At 42.1% G+C, this 21241-nt stretch overlaps 2 protein-coding genes across 3 annotated transcripts; both read left to right on the top strand.

The window, feature by feature from the left end:
- Positions 1-304: 304 nt before the first annotated feature.
- Positions 305-4071, top strand: LOC123134387 (uncharacterized methyltransferase At1g78140, chloroplastic). 2 transcript variants are annotated; one of them, XM_044553651.1, is made up of 9 exons: positions 305-651; positions 723-808; positions 885-1022; positions 1487-1568; positions 2168-2358; positions 2602-2639; positions 3202-3309; positions 3552-3748; positions 3848-4071. In XM_044553651.1, the coding sequence occupies exons 1-8, from the start codon at positions 427-429 to the stop codon at positions 3557-3559; spliced, it is 876 nt and encodes a 291-aa protein (XP_044409586.1). In that variant the 5' UTR covers positions 305-426; the 3' UTR covers positions 3560-3748; positions 3848-4071. The 2 variants fall into 2 exon arrangements, with proteins under 2 accessions (XP_044409586.1, XP_044409585.1); XM_044553650.1 differs by having other exon boundaries at positions 2528-2639.
- Positions 3785-11358, top strand: LOC123139353 (uncharacterized). Its single transcript, XM_044559162.1, has 4 exons — positions 3785-3791; positions 3848-3921; positions 7427-7898; positions 11003-11358. Exons 1-4 carry the CDS (start codon positions 3785-3787, stop codon positions 11188-11190), a joined length of 741 nt encoding a protein of 246 aa, XP_044415097.1. The 3' UTR covers positions 11191-11358.
- The last annotated feature ends 9883 nt before the right edge of the window (positions 11359-21241 follow it).

The following is a 21241-nucleotide window of genomic DNA, read 5'->3' as shown; positions in this document are numbered from 1 at the left end:
TCTGATCAAAATATAAGGTAAATCACAGATAAAATTTGATGAATATTTATCTACACAATTACTCCCTCCGTCCAAAAATACTCGTCGGAGAAATGGATGTATCTAGATGTATTTTAGTTCTAGATACATCCATTTTTATCAATTTCTCTGACAAGTATTTTCAGACGGAGGGAGTATATATATTATGAACAGGTAAATTACGAGCTAACGTATTAAAATATTTATATTTCATTGCAAACGCACGTGACATTGTTCTTCGTTTAAAAATTGGTTGCCTCTTCCGGTGGTCACTGGGCGCCCACCGGCCAACTGCCCAGATTCACTCGATATGCTTACGAATCACGTACACACACTGAGAACGCACAGTTGCCGCCGTGAGAGCACGGCACGCCGCACACTCCCACGCATCCGCACCTGGACTCCACGATGGCGGCAACCCGAAGCGCGGTCATCTCCGCTGCCACCATCGTTGCGCCGCCCGGCTTTGGCAGGCGCCGTCTTGCCCCCTGCCTTGCGGCGCCTGCACGAGGCGCATCAGGAGTCGCCGCGTCCGCCTCCGCCTCCGGGAAGGTGCCCCCGCGCTCTGCCCTGCATGCCAGCGCCTCCCCCTCCTCCACCACCGGGGCGCCCGACTCCGACGAGGCCGCTGCGGTGAGTATTCGCCCCGTTGGCGCATTCCATCGAGCAAGTTGCAGGCCGGCCTTTCTTAGTTCCTTGTGCAGGAATCTTTGGTGGAAGCGGAGCTGAGCAAACTCGCCTGCCCAATCTGCTATTACCCGCTCGTAAGCTCGATAGATCATCAGTCAGCGTAAGTGGTCTTTTCATTTGTGTGCTAGCCGCATTCCAGGGTGCTATTGAGCGATTGTTCGTCGGTTCCTTTTCAGGCCATCCAAATCCGATTCTAGCCTTGAATGTTCTACTTGCAAGAAATTGTACTCTAAGGATGATTACTGGGATCTGACTGTGGCAGTTGGTTCTACTGAGTACTCGGAGACCATGCCTGCTGCAACTGAGCTTTTCAGGTAAAATGTGTTAATTCTTTCAAAATTAGACAAGTTCATGATGGTAGATGGACACAGGGCAATATAAATGGCTGGCACGTTGCTTGAAAAACATTGCTTAAATAAATAAAAAAGAGGCTGACAGATATGGCCATCTTTTTGAATTATGCCATGGTCATAATTTAGTTAAGCATTCTGTCTCAGTTCTTTCAGAGTAACAAGGAATTAACAATTATAGACCAATTAACCTCAGAAAGCACGTCTTAGAATTTAGGGCTGTATAACATGCACTGCAAGAAAACTCGGTGACCATGAAACCTTGAACATGTTGGACCAGCGCGACGTTGTGTGATGAAAGGTGTCTTTCTTGGACCATTGGGAATGATTCAATATGGGGTTGCAACTTGTTAGTAATGCTGGGGAGCTGAGACAATTTTTTAATTAGTATTATTCAGACTATTCCTTACGAACGATTATTTGAACAGGACTCAACTGGTATCATTTCTTTATGAGAGAGGATGGCGCCAAAATTTCATGTGGGGTGGTTTCCCAGGCTTAGAGAAAGAGGTCACGTCGCTCGACTATCATTTGATGAAATAATCAATCACAATCATCATTATATACTGTATAAATTATCTAACTGCCAACTTTTCTTACTCTATGAGAGAGAAAAATCGTACCTACAGAGCAGTCTGTTACTATATAATCTTGTGTGGTTACAGGTTAGCAAGCTCCAACCAAATAAATATTGTGAGAAATATGGTCATAGACCCTTACAACAAGTTGCGGACTAGTTTATTAGTAATTAGCTTGTCCCTAAGTCTGTGCTCTAGTCAGATCCTACTACCTCCGTCCGGGTTTATTAAGCTCCCTAGTATTTTGAGTCAATGACCATTCATATAACTAATAAAATATAGTATATATGTTACAAAAAGTTGACTGTTGGATTTGTATTTGAAAGAACTTTCCGAAGGTATAATTTTTATGGTATATAGTTTAAATTTTATTAGTTAAATTTGTTGGTCAAACTTTGCCCCAAAATAAGAGGGGGCCTAATAAACCCGTACGGAGGTAGTATTTGCTTATGCATATTTAGGCATTATGTATCATTTGTGCCTGCAATTATATTTACTCAACTTTCTAAAAACATTACAATACAACTACAGTTTGAGATGGCTAAGGATTATTTGAAGCCAAAAAGTGGAGGGATTATAATTGATGCAAGCTGTGGAAGTGGGTTATTTTCAAGATTATTTGTTAAAAGCGAACTATATTGCCTTGTTGTGGCACTAGATTTCTCAGAGAATATGTTGAAGCAATGCAAGGAATTCATCAAGCAGGAAAACATTTCAGACGAGTATGGTTTACAGTTCTCCTGATGTTCAAGTTTTCTTTCTTTCTGCAACTCCTTTGTCGCACATGATCAATGGTCTGAGCTGTCATTCGTCTCCTTTATAGCTTTTTCCTGTGATTATTTTTTCTAATGTTGAATGCAGCACTCCAATATTTTTTTTCTGTTGTTTCAGACGATTAGTATTGGTGAGAGCTGATATATCCAGACTCCCTTTTGTGAGTGGCTCAATTGATGCTCTGCATGCAGGTGCTGCAATTCATTGTTGGCCATCCCCAGCTTGTGCTGTAAGGGTCCTACTGGATATTCAAATTTATTTCTGCAAACTCTTCTTCCTTAAGTGTCTCTTAATATTCAAAGAGGTCAACGTGCTTTTGTGCCTCAGTTGTTCCTTGATTATGTATTTTTTATAGTGCCATGCCATTTTGGTTGCTCCACATTCTACTGTGGAATCAAAATACACATGAACATATGCTAGTTTCCGTGCTTCAGTTCTAAAGATAATGGAAAACGGGCATAGCACTATGATCATGATGGGGATATGCACATGTCCACTATCACACACACACAGGGAATCAATATAAGTAAGAAGCAAGATGCAAGAAACCTTTTTCAGGTGCTTTCTGGAAAAGTATATTAAGCTCTGCCTCATGAACTTAATGAAGAACAATGTTTCACTTTCCTAAAAATTTGTAGCTTACGTTATTGTGTATATGTAAGTAAGTTTGCATCAACAAGCTTCTTTAGCCATAATTTATGTATCCATAACTTTGCAGTAATATGCTATTTGCTACCGCTCTACATAGGCCAAAAGGATAAAAATTCTAAAATATTTTGGCATTTTTGTAGGTTGCAGAAATCAGTCGAGTCCTCCGCCCTGGGGGTGTTTTTGTTGGTTCTACTTTCATAGCAGATGTTCTTCCACCAGTAATCCCATTACTGAGGATTGGACGCCCGGTAATCCTGAGTTCCCGACTCCCTAGTAACCCACAAATAGTTCTCTTTATATGGCCATCACAGCTTATTATTTTCACAACCACGAACCATGGCAGGTATTTAGAATTGATCGTTTAATAGTTTGCCACTTCCATATTGGTAGAAGGGAGATTTAGCTTCAGAGAATCTGATACTGCTATTTACAGATTCACTTTGCTCAACTCTGTTCCGCCATAAACTTATTTCTTTGAACAATCTTGCAGTACATTGATCAAATCACAGGCAATAATACCTTCTTATCAGAGCTGGAGCTTGAAGATCTTTGTAGTGCATGTGGGCTGGTTAATTTTACATTTGTCAGAAATGGATTCTATATAATGTTCTCTGCTACTAAAGCAAGCTAGTTAAATAACTGAAGAATCACCTGAAGCATTATCACATAGCTCCTTGATTATGCATTGTAAGTCGTGAATACACCCTTCGATAATCGACTTAAATGAATTGTACGTCAGTTTATCTTCCCTATCTCTTATTCTAAATGTTGACTTTTTTGTTGCAGGTTCCTCATGGGCCAACCTTTCTGTCAGCACTGATAGTTTTGCTCAAGGTATGTGCGATATGAATAATGAAAGCGTACATTTTACTTCACTGACGTCATAGTGAGATTGCTCATAGCAATTATTTATGTAAAAGTTCAAGAAAAAAGTCTTCATGTAAAGCAGTGGAGGTCCTTAAACCTGTAACTTTTTGTGCGTTCTCATATTGATTTGATTCAACAGCGTTGATCGCCTAGCAGTGATGTTGGACTGTCTTAGTGGAGAGTTTGTGCTGAGGTAGGAACCTTGAGAGATTTCTCGGTTCCTGAGTCCTGACCTCACCTTTCAAGGGAACGTATCTAGTGCAGGTGCTACCGGTGCACCGAACCCTGTTGCACATTAAAAAAGTTCAAAAAAAATCTAGAAAAAAAATTAATGCATTGACGCAACATCATTGTAAGTTGTCACAAAAATTCACATCAAAATTCGAAACATTGCTCGAGATACAAAAATGACAAATTTGACATCAGTGTGCTAATGGGCCAAAACTAAAGCCCAACTTGTGTTATGTACTATTCAGTGTCAAATTTGTCATTTTTGTATCTCGAGCAATGTTATGAATTTCGATTTGAAATTTTGTGACGACATACATTAATGTTGTGTCAATGCACTAACTTTTTTATATATTTTTTTGAACATTTTACAATGTGCAACCGGGGACCGGTGCACCGGTAGCACCAATTGCCCCGTGCACAAGATACATTCCCACCTTTGAAACTCCTTGGTTTGGGCAGTCCTAAAACATTTGTAGACTCGAGTTTGTTGAAATCTTGGAGGCGACTAAGGTGCATGCCGGACCGTCCGAAATGTAAGTTATCAATGTGCTTTGCAAGTACTTTTAGAGATGAGACACCGTAAAATTTCTGTGGTAACTGCCCAAGCCCTATATCATGGCCCTGGTACTTGAAAACGGCCCATCAAGGCCCATAAACAAGAGGAGGCCCAACCACAGATTTGACCCAGCTACATGGGCCATGTGAATTCCACGGGCTACTTGACTGTGCGGGAGCTATTGTTTCACTTGTTCCAGCCCGCCTCTGGCGCGGGGCTACTGGGCCGGCCCAGTATTGTAGCTGTGCGTGAGTTTTTTCTCTCTCCGTGTGTGGTTTCTCATTGTGGTTTTCAGTTTGCATCGGTTCTCTCCGGTTTTGCTTCTTTTTATAATTTTTCCTTTTTTCTTTGGATTTCTTTAGTTTATCTTCCTCTTTCAACACATGTCTGCATTTTGCATACACATTGTACATTTTTTGTATACATCACGAACATTTTTTACACGTTTAATATTTTTCAAATACATGATTAATATACTTTTCAAACATATGTTTTGATGTCTTTTTTTCAAACACATTTTCAATTTTTGTGCACATCTAAAACATTTTTTGAAACACACGTTTTTGAACACATGTTAAAAAAAATTCAAATACATGTTGAAACATTTTTGTGAGTAATACAAAAAATACTTTTTTAACTGCGCAAACATTATTTACATTGTATAAACATTTTCTAAAATGCCATAAACATATTTTTAAAACTCATGAACATCTTTTTAAATGCAGCGCACACTTTTTTGAATGGTACTAAATGCTTTTTACACAAACTCTTTTTACATTGTATAAACATTTTTAAATGTCAAGTACATTTTTGTAAACACATGATTTTTTTAAATTCTCACAAACATTTTTAATTGCTATCAGCATTTTTTAAAATACTATATGAACATTTTTTAACACCTAATGAACGTATTTTAAATTTAAATATATTTTTCCCATCTCAGAAATGTAAATAAAACTAGTAAACAAAGAAAGGAAAAGTGAGAAAAACCCCTGAAAACATGTTCTTTTGGGTTAAAAAATGTGTTTCGGTCATCTCTATATTTCACCAAACCTACAGAGTCACACGCTTAAGAACCTTTAATCTCTTATAAGTACAAGATGAGTTAGGAGCTTTAGGAAATATCACCAAAAGGTCTCGGAGATGGTGGAAATAATAATGAGAGAGAATCAGAAGCGTTTAGAAGAGAACACAAGAGTTTGAAGGAAAATCGGATAAAACCGAAAGACCAGAAAAGTTCCCGGGGGCATAAATATATGTGTGGGAGGGTTCCGTAATTTTCGGAACGTCCCAGAGGTGTAGGGGCGCCCTGGGCCAGCCACAATAGGCAAGGCCTGTAGGTGGTGGTTAAATGGAGCTATGAGGCCCATTAGGAGGGCGGCACCCCTAGGCTTGGTGCGGCTAGTTTTTTTTTTTGGGGGGGGGGGGGGGGGGGGGCAACCCCTTTGGTTCTCACCCCCTAGGAGGGAGCCCCTCCTCCAAGGCAACCCCCTCCCAAGGCGCCTATATATACTTGAGGGGGCGCCCCCTCTTTTGCACACAACTTTCTGCTTAAAGGATCGCCCCCCTCTCATTCTCCACCATAGATTGATCCCTCCCGAAGGGCTACTCCTCCCTCCTCTTCTACTCCGGCATCATCAAGATCTGGATGGTGTAGCGCTGTCGGATCACTGGTGTCGTACGCGTGCAATCCGTAGAGAGATTGTAAATGATCTTCGTTCGAGGGAACTGTTCATGGGGCGGTTTGAGGGACTTCAAGAAAAATCTTCATCAACTTTTCTTTCGTTGCAACTCAGAGTTGGTAATGATTAGATCTATCCTTGTATGCATCTTTATAATGATCGTGGTTTAGTTTTGTAGGATGGGATTTTTTTCCTTGTTTTCTACTATCACTAGTAATCTTGTACGTGCAACGCACGTATCTTAATCTATAATGAAAACATTCTGTATTTGATGCTTATTTCCCTTTTTAATCATTTTTTACCGAATCATTTAAATGCCTCATTCCCAACAATATAAGCGGTGTTGAAGGATCCAAAATAATGACACACCATAAAATAATTAGTATTATGATACGATACAAAATATACCTGATTGGGGGTGTCGGATCCAAAATACACACACCATAAAATAGTTAGTACGACGATTATTCACCAAAAAAAATTAGTATGATGACAGGATGCAAAATATACCACTCAGGATTGTTGGACAAAATATCTCCTCGTGAAGTACTTCATAAATTTAACATCCAGAAGACCACAAGATAACTTGTATGACAACAGTGTTAATAGTTTTATAAAACTATTATCTTTTAATTCTTTTTATAAAACTATCAAAATAATAATGACTAAATATTTATTTAAACCATTGTGACAGTATAAAAAAAATCGCACCATACAGCCGAACCTAACACGCCCGATAAAAAAGGAATTAAAAAAAGTCCGATGCTAATATGAATCAAATGACAAAAAGTCTAGTGATGATAATTAGAAAAAAGAATGAACAACGCCCGACGCTATATATTAGTATTACTTAATTATTACTTGATTAAAGAGCCATCGATAAAGAAAGAAAGAAAAAAGAGAAAGAACTGGACATGCCCGACGCTCTTTGCCTCGTGCCTCCCTCTTGCACCTCACACATCACCAAATCTTATCCTTCCACTGTCTCCCCACCGCTCTTGGAAAAGCAAAAGAAAAATAAAACGCTAGCAAAAGGCCGGCGCCGGCGCGGAGCGCCACCACCTACCACACAACAGCCAGCCGCTGCCGTCCTCGGTGCTCCCGGCGGTTGGCGAAGGCGACCCCGGGCGTGCTGCAGCTGCTGCTCCGGAGGAACGCTTACCTGGAGCAGGAACTCGACCTTCGCTTCCGCCTCTTCCGCTCCAGGGAATCCCCTCCCGACGGGCGCGCCGAGTTCCTTCGCGCCAACGCCTCCGCCATCGGTGCCGTCGTTGGCAACGCCGATGCCGCATCGATGCGCCGCCGTCCTTCTCTGTGGGGACCGACCGCGTTGACCTCCCAAGTGCCGGGAGCACCGGATCCGCGTCACCAACACCCCCAACTTCCTCACCGACGACGTCGCCGGCCTCGCCATCTCCGTGCCAAGGAAGACCACGCAGGCTGACCGCTACCGGCGCGCCGGCTTGTGGAAGGCAAGAGGGACTACGCAGTCACTACGCGGGTTGGTATCCGATGCTTTTCCGTTGACTTCCGTTCATATTTTTCTATCCAGTGCATTCTTTAATACTGTATAAATGAAACACAAATACAGTATATCTAAATCGATACTTTTAGTGGATACATGGTCGATGGTACAAGTTATTACTTACTGGTGAGACATCGTCCGTCGAGATGGCGAGGCTTCTCTTGGACATACACATACCTCTATGTAGCCCAAATTGTTAGGGTCAAATTCTTCCATGATGAGCACTGTGTACTAATCCGCTCGCTCCTTGATCTTGGAAAGTTTGTTTGCTGATGCACTAAGGGCGATAATCTGTGAAAGCATGTCATCATTAGCTTAATTAATAGCGGAATATATGCTTCACATTTACACACTAAGACTATATTTTCAGTTTGGGTTCTTGTGACTGTCCTCCTTAACATCCTCGGATGTGATTCTTCCGTCAGCATTTTGTCAACCCTGAACAAAGTGCACCTATATATCAAGAGTGAAGGAAACCATGAAAAAACATTTAGCAGGAGTGAACTACTAACATGTCGATGCATGTTTGGTGACGATTGTCGAAACCCTGGTGACTGAGTTGCTCCCAGAGCTCTTTCAGCTCCGCCTTGGTCAGCACTTCACTGTCCCTCTCTTCCTTGCCAGTGAATCGAACATCTGCACTGCAAACTCGTCGGGCCCTTCCATCCCTCATCCCTGCACACACAATCAAAAGTAATCACTACTTGAACTATACTACAAATTATATCCAAGGAATACTCACTGAAACTGTTCAAGTTACCTACCAATGCATTTCCCAAACCTGGAACGGAGCAGGACACCATCAACGTGTAGGTGATTGAATGATTTCTCCACAGCAGCCGCACCATCAGCGGCAACTTTGGCAGTCACAAACTGCAAGCCCTTAAGTGCCACTGCAGCGGTACTCTTACTTCTGTCGTATCTCTTCCTCGTGTCAGCCACACAGCTTCCGCAGGCACTGGCCTGATGCCTTGGACCGACACTGAATCACGTTGTACATCGAGCGTGATCTCGACAACCTCGTGTTGTCTCTGAACCAGGTGGTCTTTGTGGCCTATTGTTGCTTGAACCTTCTAAGCTTCCACTGTTTGTGTTTGGGATCAGCGTTGCAGTGTCAGAACCAGTGGCTCGCTAGCCAGCTTCAGTGTCAGACATTTTCTTCTTTACCTACCTTAGGATAACTCCTCCCTGCTCAAAGGAGAAGTTCGTCACTAACTGTCTTTTTCAGCGAATCAAAACTTGCAACAGACGTGTCTCCACAAATAGAAAGGTAAATAAAAATAGAAGTTACAAGTGTACTTGTAATAACTTAAGGAACAGGAATAGAAATTACAAGAGAAGAGATCTCTCTTTCTTTTTTTCCAAGTGCTCATATCTAGCTAGCTCAATCAAGGACTCATCTCTCCATGGGGGGGGGGGGGGGGTCATCAATTGGACTAAACGGAAATTGGACCGAACCCCAAGCGAAGAAACATACACTAACTAACCATCAAGCACAGAAGAAGAAAATTAACTCTTTTTTTACCTCGAAGGGGAAAAGAGCGAAGTTTATATCTTAAACCCGAGAGAGATTTCGGGCCCTAATTGGAACTGGGAGCAAAGAGAAGCCATAATAAATACTCCCTCTGTCTCAAAATATAAGGCATTTTTGACAGTTTTGAGACATAAGGAGTACAAACCAAGTTGTGTGGGACCTACACGCACGAGGGAAAGCACCAACCAACACTGGCACTTGGCACTGGTCACTGGTGTCTGCTCTAGTCCTCTGAATGCGACTCGCTGGCCTCGCGACAAATGACACAGGGGAAATTGGTTAGTGCGTGGTTGCACTTCAGCTATAGGAAACTTAAGGGAAAAAACCAGGATATTCATATTTTTTTTCCTCTTTGAATCAGATCTAGAGGTATTTTTCCAAAATAAACTTCGAAGAGAACAGAAAAAGAGTAAAAAACGGCCGGCAATCTGGATCACGTATCCAAAAGAAACTTCGAAGAGAACTAACCAGCATCTTCGTTTGTGCAATATGGATCACGTATTCTGCTGAGTTGGGGTATCTTAACCCTAGAAATTTGGATGTTAGGCCCAGCATTCACCATTTTTCAACATAGAAAACCATTAATTAGAGATGTAAAATACACGGCTTATAGCATTCTGTTGTGCAACTGTTTATTTTTTAGAAACTCTGTTCTCAAAATTCTAATCCTGAGTAATGTTGCAACATGTCAAAGGAAGTCTAACCTGAAGAAGTGCAGGGAAGAATTACAGCTGTGTGTGGCCGGCTGGTTCAGGGGAAGTTCAGGGTGGGCGTGGCGGCTCGTGTGCCGGGGCAGGCTCCTGGGCAGTGGCGATCTCGCGGACGGATAGTAGAAAAAAAATTGAGTCTTTTTGCTGGTAAAAAAGAGAAGGTGAGGTTGTATCTTGTTAGTTGGGTTTCCATTGGCCGCGGAAATCATACCTGGCCGATCTGATGGGGCTGCCTGCAGCTTCAAAACTCGAGCAGATTGCTGCATAATAGTCTTGTTGTAGCCTGGCCGATCTGTGAATATTTGATTGTAGGTGAAGGAGGGGCGGCCGCCCACTCGACGGTGCTGATCAGGGCGACGAGGGAGCCTGGCAGGGAGGCGTCGATGCAGTGCAGGGCGGCGACGATCCGATGCAGGGCAGGGCGGCGACGATCCGATGCAGGGATCAAGGTCGCCGTGCAGGGAGGCGTCGATGCAGTGCAGGGCTGGCGATGAAAGGCAGGGAGAGGGGCGAGGGACACAATTAGGTTGAGTTTCCTTTTTTGCGAGTTGGTTAGATGGTTAGATTAACGTGATTTGAGGGGCTGCAGAGGTGGGACGGGGAGTTTCATATTTTCATCTGGTGGAGTACGGTCAGTCTATGTAAACTGCTAAGCGCACACCAGATCTCGAATAAATTAATGATGGCTGTTAGATGGGGTTGTGCGGGCTTCATCCTGTGGTGGTGATTTGGGTGACGTGGCTGTGGACGTTTTGCGGGTGCATGTAAGAAAGTTTTTGTTTGATTGTTTAATAGTAGTGATTAAGCCTGGCCGATCTGTGAATATTTGATTGTAGGTGAAGGAGGGGCGGCCGCCCACTCGACGGTGCTGATCAGGGCGACGAGGGAGCCTGGCAGGGAGGCGTCGATGCAGGGCAGGGCGGCGACGATCCGATGCAGGGATCAAGGTCGCCGTGCAGGGAGGCGTCGATGCAGTGCAGGGCTGGCGATGAAAGGCAGGGAGAGGGGCGAGGGACACAATTAGGTTGAGTTTCCTTTTTTGCGAGTTGGTTAGATGGTTAGATTAACGTGATTTGAGGGGCTGCAGAGGTGGGACGGGGAGTTTCATATTTTCATCTGGTGGAGTACGGTCAGTCTATGTAAACTGCTAAGCGCACACCAGATCTCGAATAAATTAATGATGGCTGTTAGATGGGGTTGTGCGGGCTTCATCCTGTGGTGGTGATTTGGGTGACGTGGCTGTGGACGTTTTGCGGATGCATGTAAGAAAGTTTTTGTTTGATTGTTTAATAGTAGTAATTATGATTATGATTATGATTATGATTAATAGTAGTGAAGAGAAGATGGAGAGTCCCAACAGAAGTCCTTGAGTGTACCCTGACGGCACTCCATCCTCAGAGTTAGCCAGGCTGGTACAAAATTCTGCAAGTATCTAATTTCCCAGCTCTTTCCATTATGTGTGTATTAGTTCAAATCGCGTGCATACTTTAATAATGCTCTCAAATCTCTGCTTACCCTGGAAATCCAGATACAATGCATCACGTAGTTTTCCTGTTTTAGTTGCCATTAGCTAGATATTCATAGAATTCAAGTTAGGTCTATTTGAGCTGCAAGGATTCATACTACACTCGCTCATTATTCTTGCAGATATCTCTTGTTAATTTTCATAGCATAAATGAGACGTGAATGTGTTATATTGGATGCTTTAAGTTCATGTTTGCGTTTTGACAAAGGAAAAGTGGTCCCATTTTTTTGGCACAGACACAGTATCTCAAGTTTTGATCAAATGAATCCCAGTTACCACCATACGGCTTTCAATTGGGAGGGGCATTTTTGGCTCCGGGGAGCACATGGTCTCGAGTGAACAGTAACACGAAAAATAATAAAAAAAATGTTTTCAAAAAATTCTGAAATTTTGTGGATGCTCGTGTTAGTGTCGCAAGCATGCATGACAATTTTCATGCGAATCGGAGAAGCAGTGTTTTGTTGGTAAGAAAACAAAATGTGGGTGACATTTGGGGTTCAATTGTTTTTTTTGCAAAGGCCAAAATGCTTGACCGTTGTGCTCAAAATTTGCAGGTAGCGTCTGGATGTGACTACGAACACATAAAATTTTGTCTTGATTTTTTTGACATCTTTTTGGCCTGGGAGGCGAATTGAATTTCCGTTTTTAACTCCACTTCTTTTTCCGGTCGTTTCGCTCTGTCGACTTTTTGTATCTTTTTATCGGTAAAAATAAAAATATATGTCAATATTTTTAGAGCTTTGCGTATTAGAAGAAAAACACCTGGACCTAACAAAATTGGGGCAGCGGATGAAGTCTCTTTGAGGGTGGACGTCCGCAGGGAGACCACAGGTAATACGAAGATATTAACACAGCTGGAGTCAAGAGGCTCGCTGGTGACCAATGGGTTGGGCCTAGATACCTAAAACCAATTTTATTACGAGTGTTTTATTTGCTTCTCTTCAATGAAAAAATCATTTTCTCAAGAACAGGTTCTTTTTTTTGCAGGCCAATCACAATTCTTCAATTAAAATTCAAACTATTCATGGGAGAAAAGTGAATCGTTTAGGTCATGAAGGATTCACAATGAGAACTGCAAGTTTTTGGAGCAAAGATATTCATTCAAGTCATTTCGGAAAATAACATGTACATGTAAAGAAAGGAAAATTCTAATTACACGTAAAAATAATCAAATAAAACATGCTGCGCATTATAAATAGATAGAACGCACATTATCAAAATCAGCTGAGTGGTCACAAAGCCAAACATTAGTACTACATCATAACCATTATAAACGAGTAGGCCCTCTTTCAGGTGATCATCGTTGAACCTCAAAACTGATCACGGCAATCAAGTCATCGTCGGTGCGCAACAAGTTGTTCTTGGAATTTTCCGCATTGCCTGGTTCGCCCGCTCTGTTAGGACATCTTCAACTACGACTCACAAATTTTGAGACCAGGCCGCAGACACGAATACAAGAGACCACTATCAAATTCTGGCCGCATACATCTCAATTTGCATTTGAACTAACAAGATGAAACTCATACAAACCGGCTTTTATTCATCAGAGTTCGGATAGAAAATAGCACAAATCATTCATACATAGCATGCAAATTAAGTCTAGTACAACAATGTCTTAAATTCGATTAGATTAGAGCATCTACAGACAGGCACCCAAACCCAAATTCGACTCAGACAACTGTCATGCCCAATATGCGACCTTATCCTAAAGAAACTCGAAGGTCCCACCAAAGATAGAAACGCATATTGGAGACGCTTTTGCAAGGTGGATATCATTACATCGTACCATTGCATAATAGTTGGGGATACACACAAAATGCATACAATGCCACATGAATAAAGCAACATACATGAGAGCAACATCCGACTACGGATGAAACACAAACAGAAACTCAACCGACATCCACCCTGCTAACCCAGGCTGCCGACCTGGAACCTATCCCCTGATCGACGAAGCAGAAGAAGAACTCAAAGCAATCAAGCATCGCTCTCGCGTCATGATCATCGCATTACCTGTACCTGCAACTGTTGTTGTAGTAATCTATGAGTCACGAGGACTCAGCAATCCCACTACCATGGGTATCAAGACTAGCAAAGCTTAATGGGTAAGGAATGGATAAGTGGTGAGGCTGCAGCAAGCGACTAAGCATGATATGGTGACTAACTCACGAGTACAAGAATAAGATGAGAAGCTACGCAAACGTTCGCTAACTAGTAATGATCAAGAAGTGATCCTGAACTACTTACGTTCAAACATAACCCCACCGTGTTCTTTTCTCGACCCACTCGAAAAGAGACCATCACGGTTACACATGCGGTTGGGTATTTTAGTTTGAATCTGGTGTCAAGTTCTCTACAACCCATATTAACAAATTCCCATCTGCCACATAACCGCGGGCACGGCTTTCGAAAGTTTAAACCCTGCAGGGGTGTCCCAACTTAGCCCATTATAAGCTCACGATCCGCGGAGACAATCCTCCATCGCGGGACATCCGATCAGACTCAGGGTCCCGGTGCACAAGACATTTCGACAATGGTAAAACTAATCCAGCAAAGCCTCCCGGCGTGTCGACACCCTGATAGTGGCCGCGCATATCTCGTCTCAGGCCACGTCTGGATAGGTCAGCCTGCGAGTAAAATCAGATCCTTGAGTTGCCCCGTGGTGGCCCCGCAGTCTACCTGTTTGGAACCAACACCATCAGCGCTGGCCCCTCCCTGCTATGTAGAAAAAAAATCCTCGGGTTCATGACGCCCTATGCCAATTAATTATTTAGTTAAGTATTGTTATGGCAAATGTTAAAACTAATGTTCGGCCTTGCTGGAAGAGTTTTATTCAAAGCGAACTGTCAAGAGGGGCCCATAAACCCACACAATGTTAGGGACGCAAAATCAAGAAACATAACACCGGTATGACAGAAACTAGGACGGCAAGAGTAGAACAAAAACACCAGGCATAAGGCCGAGCCTTCCACCCTTTACCAAGTATATAGATGCATTAATTAAATAAGAGATATTGTGATATCCCAAAATAATCATGTTCCAACATGGAGGAATCTTCAACTTCACCTGCAACTAACAATGATATAAGAGGGGCTGAGCAAAAGCGGTAACATAGCCAACCAACGGTTTGCTAGGAAGGGTGAAAATGTTAGATGCTGACATGACAATTTGGGAGGATTGATAAACAAGTGGTAGGTAGCGCAACATAGCGATAGAACGAAGCAACTAGCATAGCGATAGTAGTGATATCCAAAGTGACGGTCATCTTGCCTGAAATCCCACTAGAAAGAAGAACGAGTCCATGACGAAGACGAACGGGCGAAGGCGAACCAAGCGTAGACGAACGAATCCTCACGATCGCAACGAAACATGAACTATCGAGAAGAAGCACAACCGGAAAGAAGCAAACAACAAGGTAAACACACAAGCATAAACATGACATGATGCACAAATAAGTATGATGCATGTCCGGTTTAAATGTGCATAGCATGGCAAAGTGAAACAAACAACCCTACAACTTAAGTGGAGCTCAATATGCAACGAGTTGCATATTGACGGAACGCCACATTCAATTATTTATTTCTCTCTTGTTTATGTACCCCAACAATATTAAATGTTGTAAACATGGCAAGAGGTGAAGCATAATAAAACTACATGCTTAGGCAAGTTTAAATGAGGCCGGAACACAAACAACAATTCCAGAAAACCCCCATATGCATATTTTGAATTTAATGCAAACAACAATTTTAAACATTTTAAATGTTGTTATCATGATGCGGATGATATATACAAGTTTTATGCATTTTTTATGAAAATGTGGACATGAAGATGATAAGGAGCACTTGGTCACCATGGCGGAAAGAATTGGGTGCCACGGTGACGAAAACAGAAACGATGCCATGCAACATTCCGGTTCCGATAACTCGTTGAGCGACCGGTGCAAACGAAGATGTGGATGTGCGGAACATGCAAAAGATGGTGGGGTGATCCCGGTTACCGGGTTCCCACGTGTCGGCGGCATGGCAACCGAGGAGGAATGTGCAAAGACAACTCGGACACGGTTCAAACATGAGCATCTCATACAACATGCATTCATTCTCGGAAGGTCGTCTCAGAGGTTATACCTTTGAAGCGTGCTTTTTCGGAGCGGTTCGAGTTCATTGAGGGAAGTAGACGTTCTCGCGACGGCAGTGGAAGTAGTGGTTCACGAGTCGAATAGGAAGTAGTCGTTCATGTTCCGTAGATGTTCGGGGTCGCGGCAAGGAACTTTACGTCCATGGGGTCTTCTAGGTCGACGGTAGTGGTACACACATCGTCGTGGAAGTGGTGGTTCACGTTTTGAAGAGAAACTTGACGAATCCGATTTCCTCAACGGTCGAGAGTACTGGTACTTGACGCAATCCACGCGAAGGGTGCTGGTTCGGGCAACGGTCTTGACGAAGGTGTACTTGGCGAGTAACCCGGACGCGATAGTCCTCGGACTTGAGGCTTCGTGCCCGGAAATGGTCTTGGCCTTGGCAGTGATTCGAAAAGGGGCCTTGTGGAGACAACCCAACGAAGGCATGCTGCGGTCGAAGGGCCATTGGTCTTGTGCCCGCAAGGAACAAAACATGGAGGCGGCTGCGGCTAATGCGACCGAGCAAAACAACGAGCAAGGCCAAAGTGACCATGGTGGATATGAATGAGGTGGGGCCAGGAGGTGATGCGGGGGGTCATCGGCATAGGAAAGGCGGGGAAGATGGCCGAGCCGAACTATACAGCGGACAGAGTCCATGGCGGAGGAGCGAACGCGGTGAGGGAGACGGGCATTCGGCTGGAAGATGCAGAGGCGCCGGAGTTGACGAGCTCCTGGTCGAGCAGAGGGCTCGGGCAAGGCAACGGCGCCTGATACGTCTCCAACGTATCTATAATTTTTGATTGCTCCATGCTACTTTATCTACTGTTTTGGACTATATTGGGCTTTATTTTCCACTTTTATATTATTTTTGGGACTAACCTATTAACCGGAGGCCCAGCCCAGAATTGCTGTTTTTTGCCTATTTTAGTGTTTTGCAGAAACGGAATATCAAACAGAGTCCAAACGGAATGAAACCTTCGGGAACGTGATTTTCTCACCGAACGTGATCCAGGAGACTTGGACCCTACTCCAAGAAGTAACCGAGGAGGTCATGAGGGTGGGGGCGCCCCCCCTAGGGCGCGCCCCCTACCTCGTGGGCCCCCTGTTGCTCCACCGATGTACTCCTTCCTCCTATATATATATACGTACCCCCGACAGATCAAATACGGAGCCAAAAACCTAATTCCACCGCCGCAACTTTCTGTATCCACGAGATCCTATCTTGGGGCCTGTTCCGGAGCTCCGCCGGAGGGGGCATCTACCACGGAGGGCTTCTACATCAACACCATAGCCTCTCCGATGAAGTGTGAGTAGTTTACTTCAGACCTTCGGGTCCATAGCTAGTAGCTAGATGGCTTCTTCTCTCTTTTTGGATCTCAATACAATGTTCTCCCCCTCTCTTGTGGAGATCTATTCGATGTAATCTTCTTTTTGCGGTGTGTTTGTTGAGACCGATGAATTGTGGGTTTATGATCCAGATTATCTATGAATAATATTTGAATCTTCTTTGAATTCTTTTATGTATGATTGAGTTATATTTGCAAGTCTCTTCGAATTATCCGTTTGGTTTGGCCAACTAGATTGGTAGTTCTTGCAATGGGAGAAGTGTTTAGCTTTGGGTTCAATCTTGCGGTGTCCTTTCCCAGTGACAGCAGGGGAAGCAAGGCACGTATTGTACTGTTGCCATCGAGGATAACAAGATGGGGTTTTTATCATATTGCATGAATTTATCCCTCTACATCATGTCATCTTGCTTAAGGCGTTACTCTGTTTTAACTTAATACTCTAGATGCATGTTGGATAGCGGTCGATGAGTGGAGTAATAGTAGTAGATGCAGAATCGTTTCGATCTACTTGTCTCGGACGTGATGCCTATATACATGATCATACCTAGATATACTCATAATTATGCTCAATTCTGTCAATTGCTCAACAGTAATTTGTTCACCCACCGTAGAATACTTATGCTCTTGAGAGAAGCCACTAGTGAAACCTATGGCCCCCGGGTCTATTCTCATCGTATCAATCTCTATCACTTTATTATTTTCTTTGTTTTTACTTTGCCTTTTACTTTTCACTTTGCATCTATATATCAAAAATACCAAAAATATTATTTATCATCTCTATCAGATCTCACCCTCGTAAGTGACCGTGAAGGCATTGACAACCCCTAATCGCGTTGGTTGCGAGTAGCTATCGTTTTGTGTAGGTACGAGGGACTTGTGCGTGGTCTCCTACTGGATTGATACCTTGGTTCTCAAAAACTGAGGGAAATACTTACGCTACTTTACTGCATCATCCTCTCCTCTTCGGGGAAAACCAACGCAGTGCTCAAGAGGTAGCAAGAAGAATTTCTGGCGCCGTTGCCGAGGAGGCTCATGCAAGCAAGTCAACCATACCAAGTACCCATCACAATCCCTATCTCTCGCATTACATTATTTGCCTCTCGTTTTCCTCTCCCCCACTTCACCCTTGCCGTTTTATTCACCCTCTCTTTCCCAATCTCCTCCTCTCTTTCCCATTTGCCTTTTCCCCTTTGCCTTTTTGTTTGCTTGTGTGTTGAATTACTTGTTGCCATGGCACAAGATAATACCAAATTGTGTGACTTCTCGAATACCAATAATAATGATTTCCTTAGTACTCCGATTGCTCCTCTTAATAATGATGAGTCTTGTGAAATCAATACCGCTTTGCTGAATCTTGTTATGAAAGATCAATTCGCCGGCCTTCCTAGTGAAGATGCCGCTACTCATCTAAACAATTTTGTTGATTTGTGTGATATGCAAAAGAAGAAAGATACGGATAACAATATTGTCAAATTGAAGTTATTTCCGTTTTCTCTTAGATATCGTGCTAAAATTTGGTTTTCGTCTTTGCCTAAAAATAGTATTGATTCTTGGAACAAGTGCAAAGATGCTTTTATCTCTAAGTATTTTCCTCCCGCTAAGATCATCACTCTTAGGAACGATATTATGAATTTTAAACAACTTGATCATGAGCATGTTGCCCAATCTTGGGAAAGAATGAAATTGATGCTTCGCAATTGCCCTACTCATGGTTTGAATTTATGGATGATCATACAAAATTTTATGCCGGATTGAATTTTGCTTCTAGAAATCTTTTAGATTCGGCCGCGGGAGGCACGTTTATGGAAATTACGTTAGGAGATGCTACAAAATTGCTTGATAATATTATGGCCAATTATTCTCAATGGCACACCGAAAGATCTTCTAGTAAAAAAGTGCATGCTATAGAAGAAATCAATGTTTTGAGTGAAAAGATGGATGAACTTATGAAGATGTTTGCTACTAAAAATACTTCTCTTGATCCCAATGATATGCCTTTGTCTACTTTGATTGAGAATAATAATGAATCTATGGATGTGAATTTTGTTGGTAGGAATAGTTTTGGAAACAACGCGCATAGAGGGAATTTTAATCCTAAGCCTTATCCTAGTAATCCTTCTAATAATTATGGAAATTCCTACAACAACTCTTATGGAAATTTTAATAAGATGCCCTCTGAATTTGAGAGTAGTGTTAAAGAGTTTATGAATTCACAAAAGAATTTTAATGCTTTGCTTGAAGAGAAATTGCTTAAAGTTGATGATTTCGCTAGGAACGTTGATAGAATTTCTCTTGAAATTGATTCTTTAAAGCATAGATCTATTCCTCCTAAGCACGGTATCAATGAGTCCCTCAAAGCTATGAGAATTTCCATTGATGAGTGCAAGGAAAGAACCGCTAGGATGCGTGCTTCCAAAGATGCCTTTATTAAAGCGTGTTCTTCCAATTCCTATGAAAATCAAGATGAAGATCTAAAAGTTATTGATGTGTCCCCTATTAAATCTTTGTTTTGCAATATGAATCTTGATGAAACTGAATATGATCTTCCTTTACCTAGAAGGTGTTCTAAGAATTCGGAGTTTCTAGATCTTGATGATGAAATTGATGAAAGTGGGATTGAAAGAAATAAAAACCTAGATGTTGCTAAACCCACTATTTTGGATCTCAAGGAATTTAATTATGAAAATTGCTCTTTGATTGGTTGTATTTCCTTGTTGCAATCCGTGCTAGATTCTCCTCATGCTTATATCAAAATAAGGCCTTTACCGAACACATTGTTGATGCCTTGATGCAATCTTATGAAGAAAAACTTGAGTTGAAAGTTTCTATCCCTAGAAAACTCTATGATGAGTGGGAACCTACTATTAAAATTAAAATTAAAGATTATGAGTTTCATGCTTTGTGCGATTTGGGTGCTAGTGTTTCTACTATTCCCAAAACTTTGTGTGATTTGCTAGATTTCCGTGACTTTGATGATTGCTCTCTAAACTTGCATCTTGCGGATTCTACTATTAAAAAGCCTATGGGAAGAATTAATGATGTAATTATTGTTGCAAATAGGAATTATGTGCCCGTAGATTTTATCGTTCTCGATATAGATTGCAATCCTTCATGTCCCATTATTCTTGGTGGACCGTTCCTTAGAACGATTATTGCAATTATTGATATGAAGGAAGGGAATATTAGATTCCAATTTTCCATAAAGAAGGGCATGGAACACTTCCCTAGAAAGAAAATAAAATTACCATATGAATCTATCATGAGAGCCACTTATGGATTGCCTACCAAAGATGGCAAAACCTAGATCTATCCTTGCTTTTATGCCTAGCTAGGGGCGTTAAACGATAGCGCTTGTTGGGAGGCAACCCAATTTTATTTTTATTTTTTGTTTTTGTTTCTGTTTATGAATAAATAATACATATAGCCTCTGTTTGGATGTGGTTTTATGTTTTAATTAGTGTTTGTGCCAAGTAGAACCTATAGGATAACCTACGATGATAGTTGATTTGATTCTGCTGAAAAACAGAAACTTTGCACGCACGAATATAATTTTGTTAAATCACAGGAACGTGATTTTGCGTTGATTCTTTTTGCTTATGTTCAATAGATAAATTTTCCAGGACTTCCTATTTTGGTAGAATTTTTAGAGTTCCATAAGTTTGCGTTAGTTACAGATTGCTACAGACTGTTCTGTTTTTGACAGATTCTGTTTTGCGTGTGTTGTTTGCTTATTTTGATGAATCTATGGCTAGTAAAATAGTTTATAATCCATAGAGAAGTTGGAATACAGTAGGTTTAACACCAATATAAATAAATAATGAGTTCATTACAGTACCTTGAAGTAGTCTTTTGTTTTCTTTCACTAACGGAGCTCACGAGATTTCTATTGAGTTTTGTGTTGTGAAGTTTTCAAGTTTTGGGTGAATTCTTTTGATGGATTATGGAACAAGGAGTGGCAAGAGCCTAAGCTTGGGGATGCCCATGGCACCCCCAAGATAATCCAAGGACACCAAAAAGTCAAAGCTTGGGGATGCCCCGGAAGGCATCCCCTCTTTCTTCTACTTCCATCGGTAATTTACTTGGAGCT

The sequence above is a fragment of the Triticum aestivum genome, chromosome 6B, assembly GCF_018294505.1.
Source record: "Triticum aestivum cultivar Chinese Spring chromosome 6B, IWGSC CS RefSeq v2.1, whole genome shotgun sequence".
NCBI lineage: Eukaryota > Viridiplantae > Streptophyta > Magnoliopsida > Poales > Poaceae > Triticum > Triticum aestivum.
Note: the sequence above shows the minus strand (reverse complement) of the source record. Positions and strands in the feature narration are given on the sequence as shown.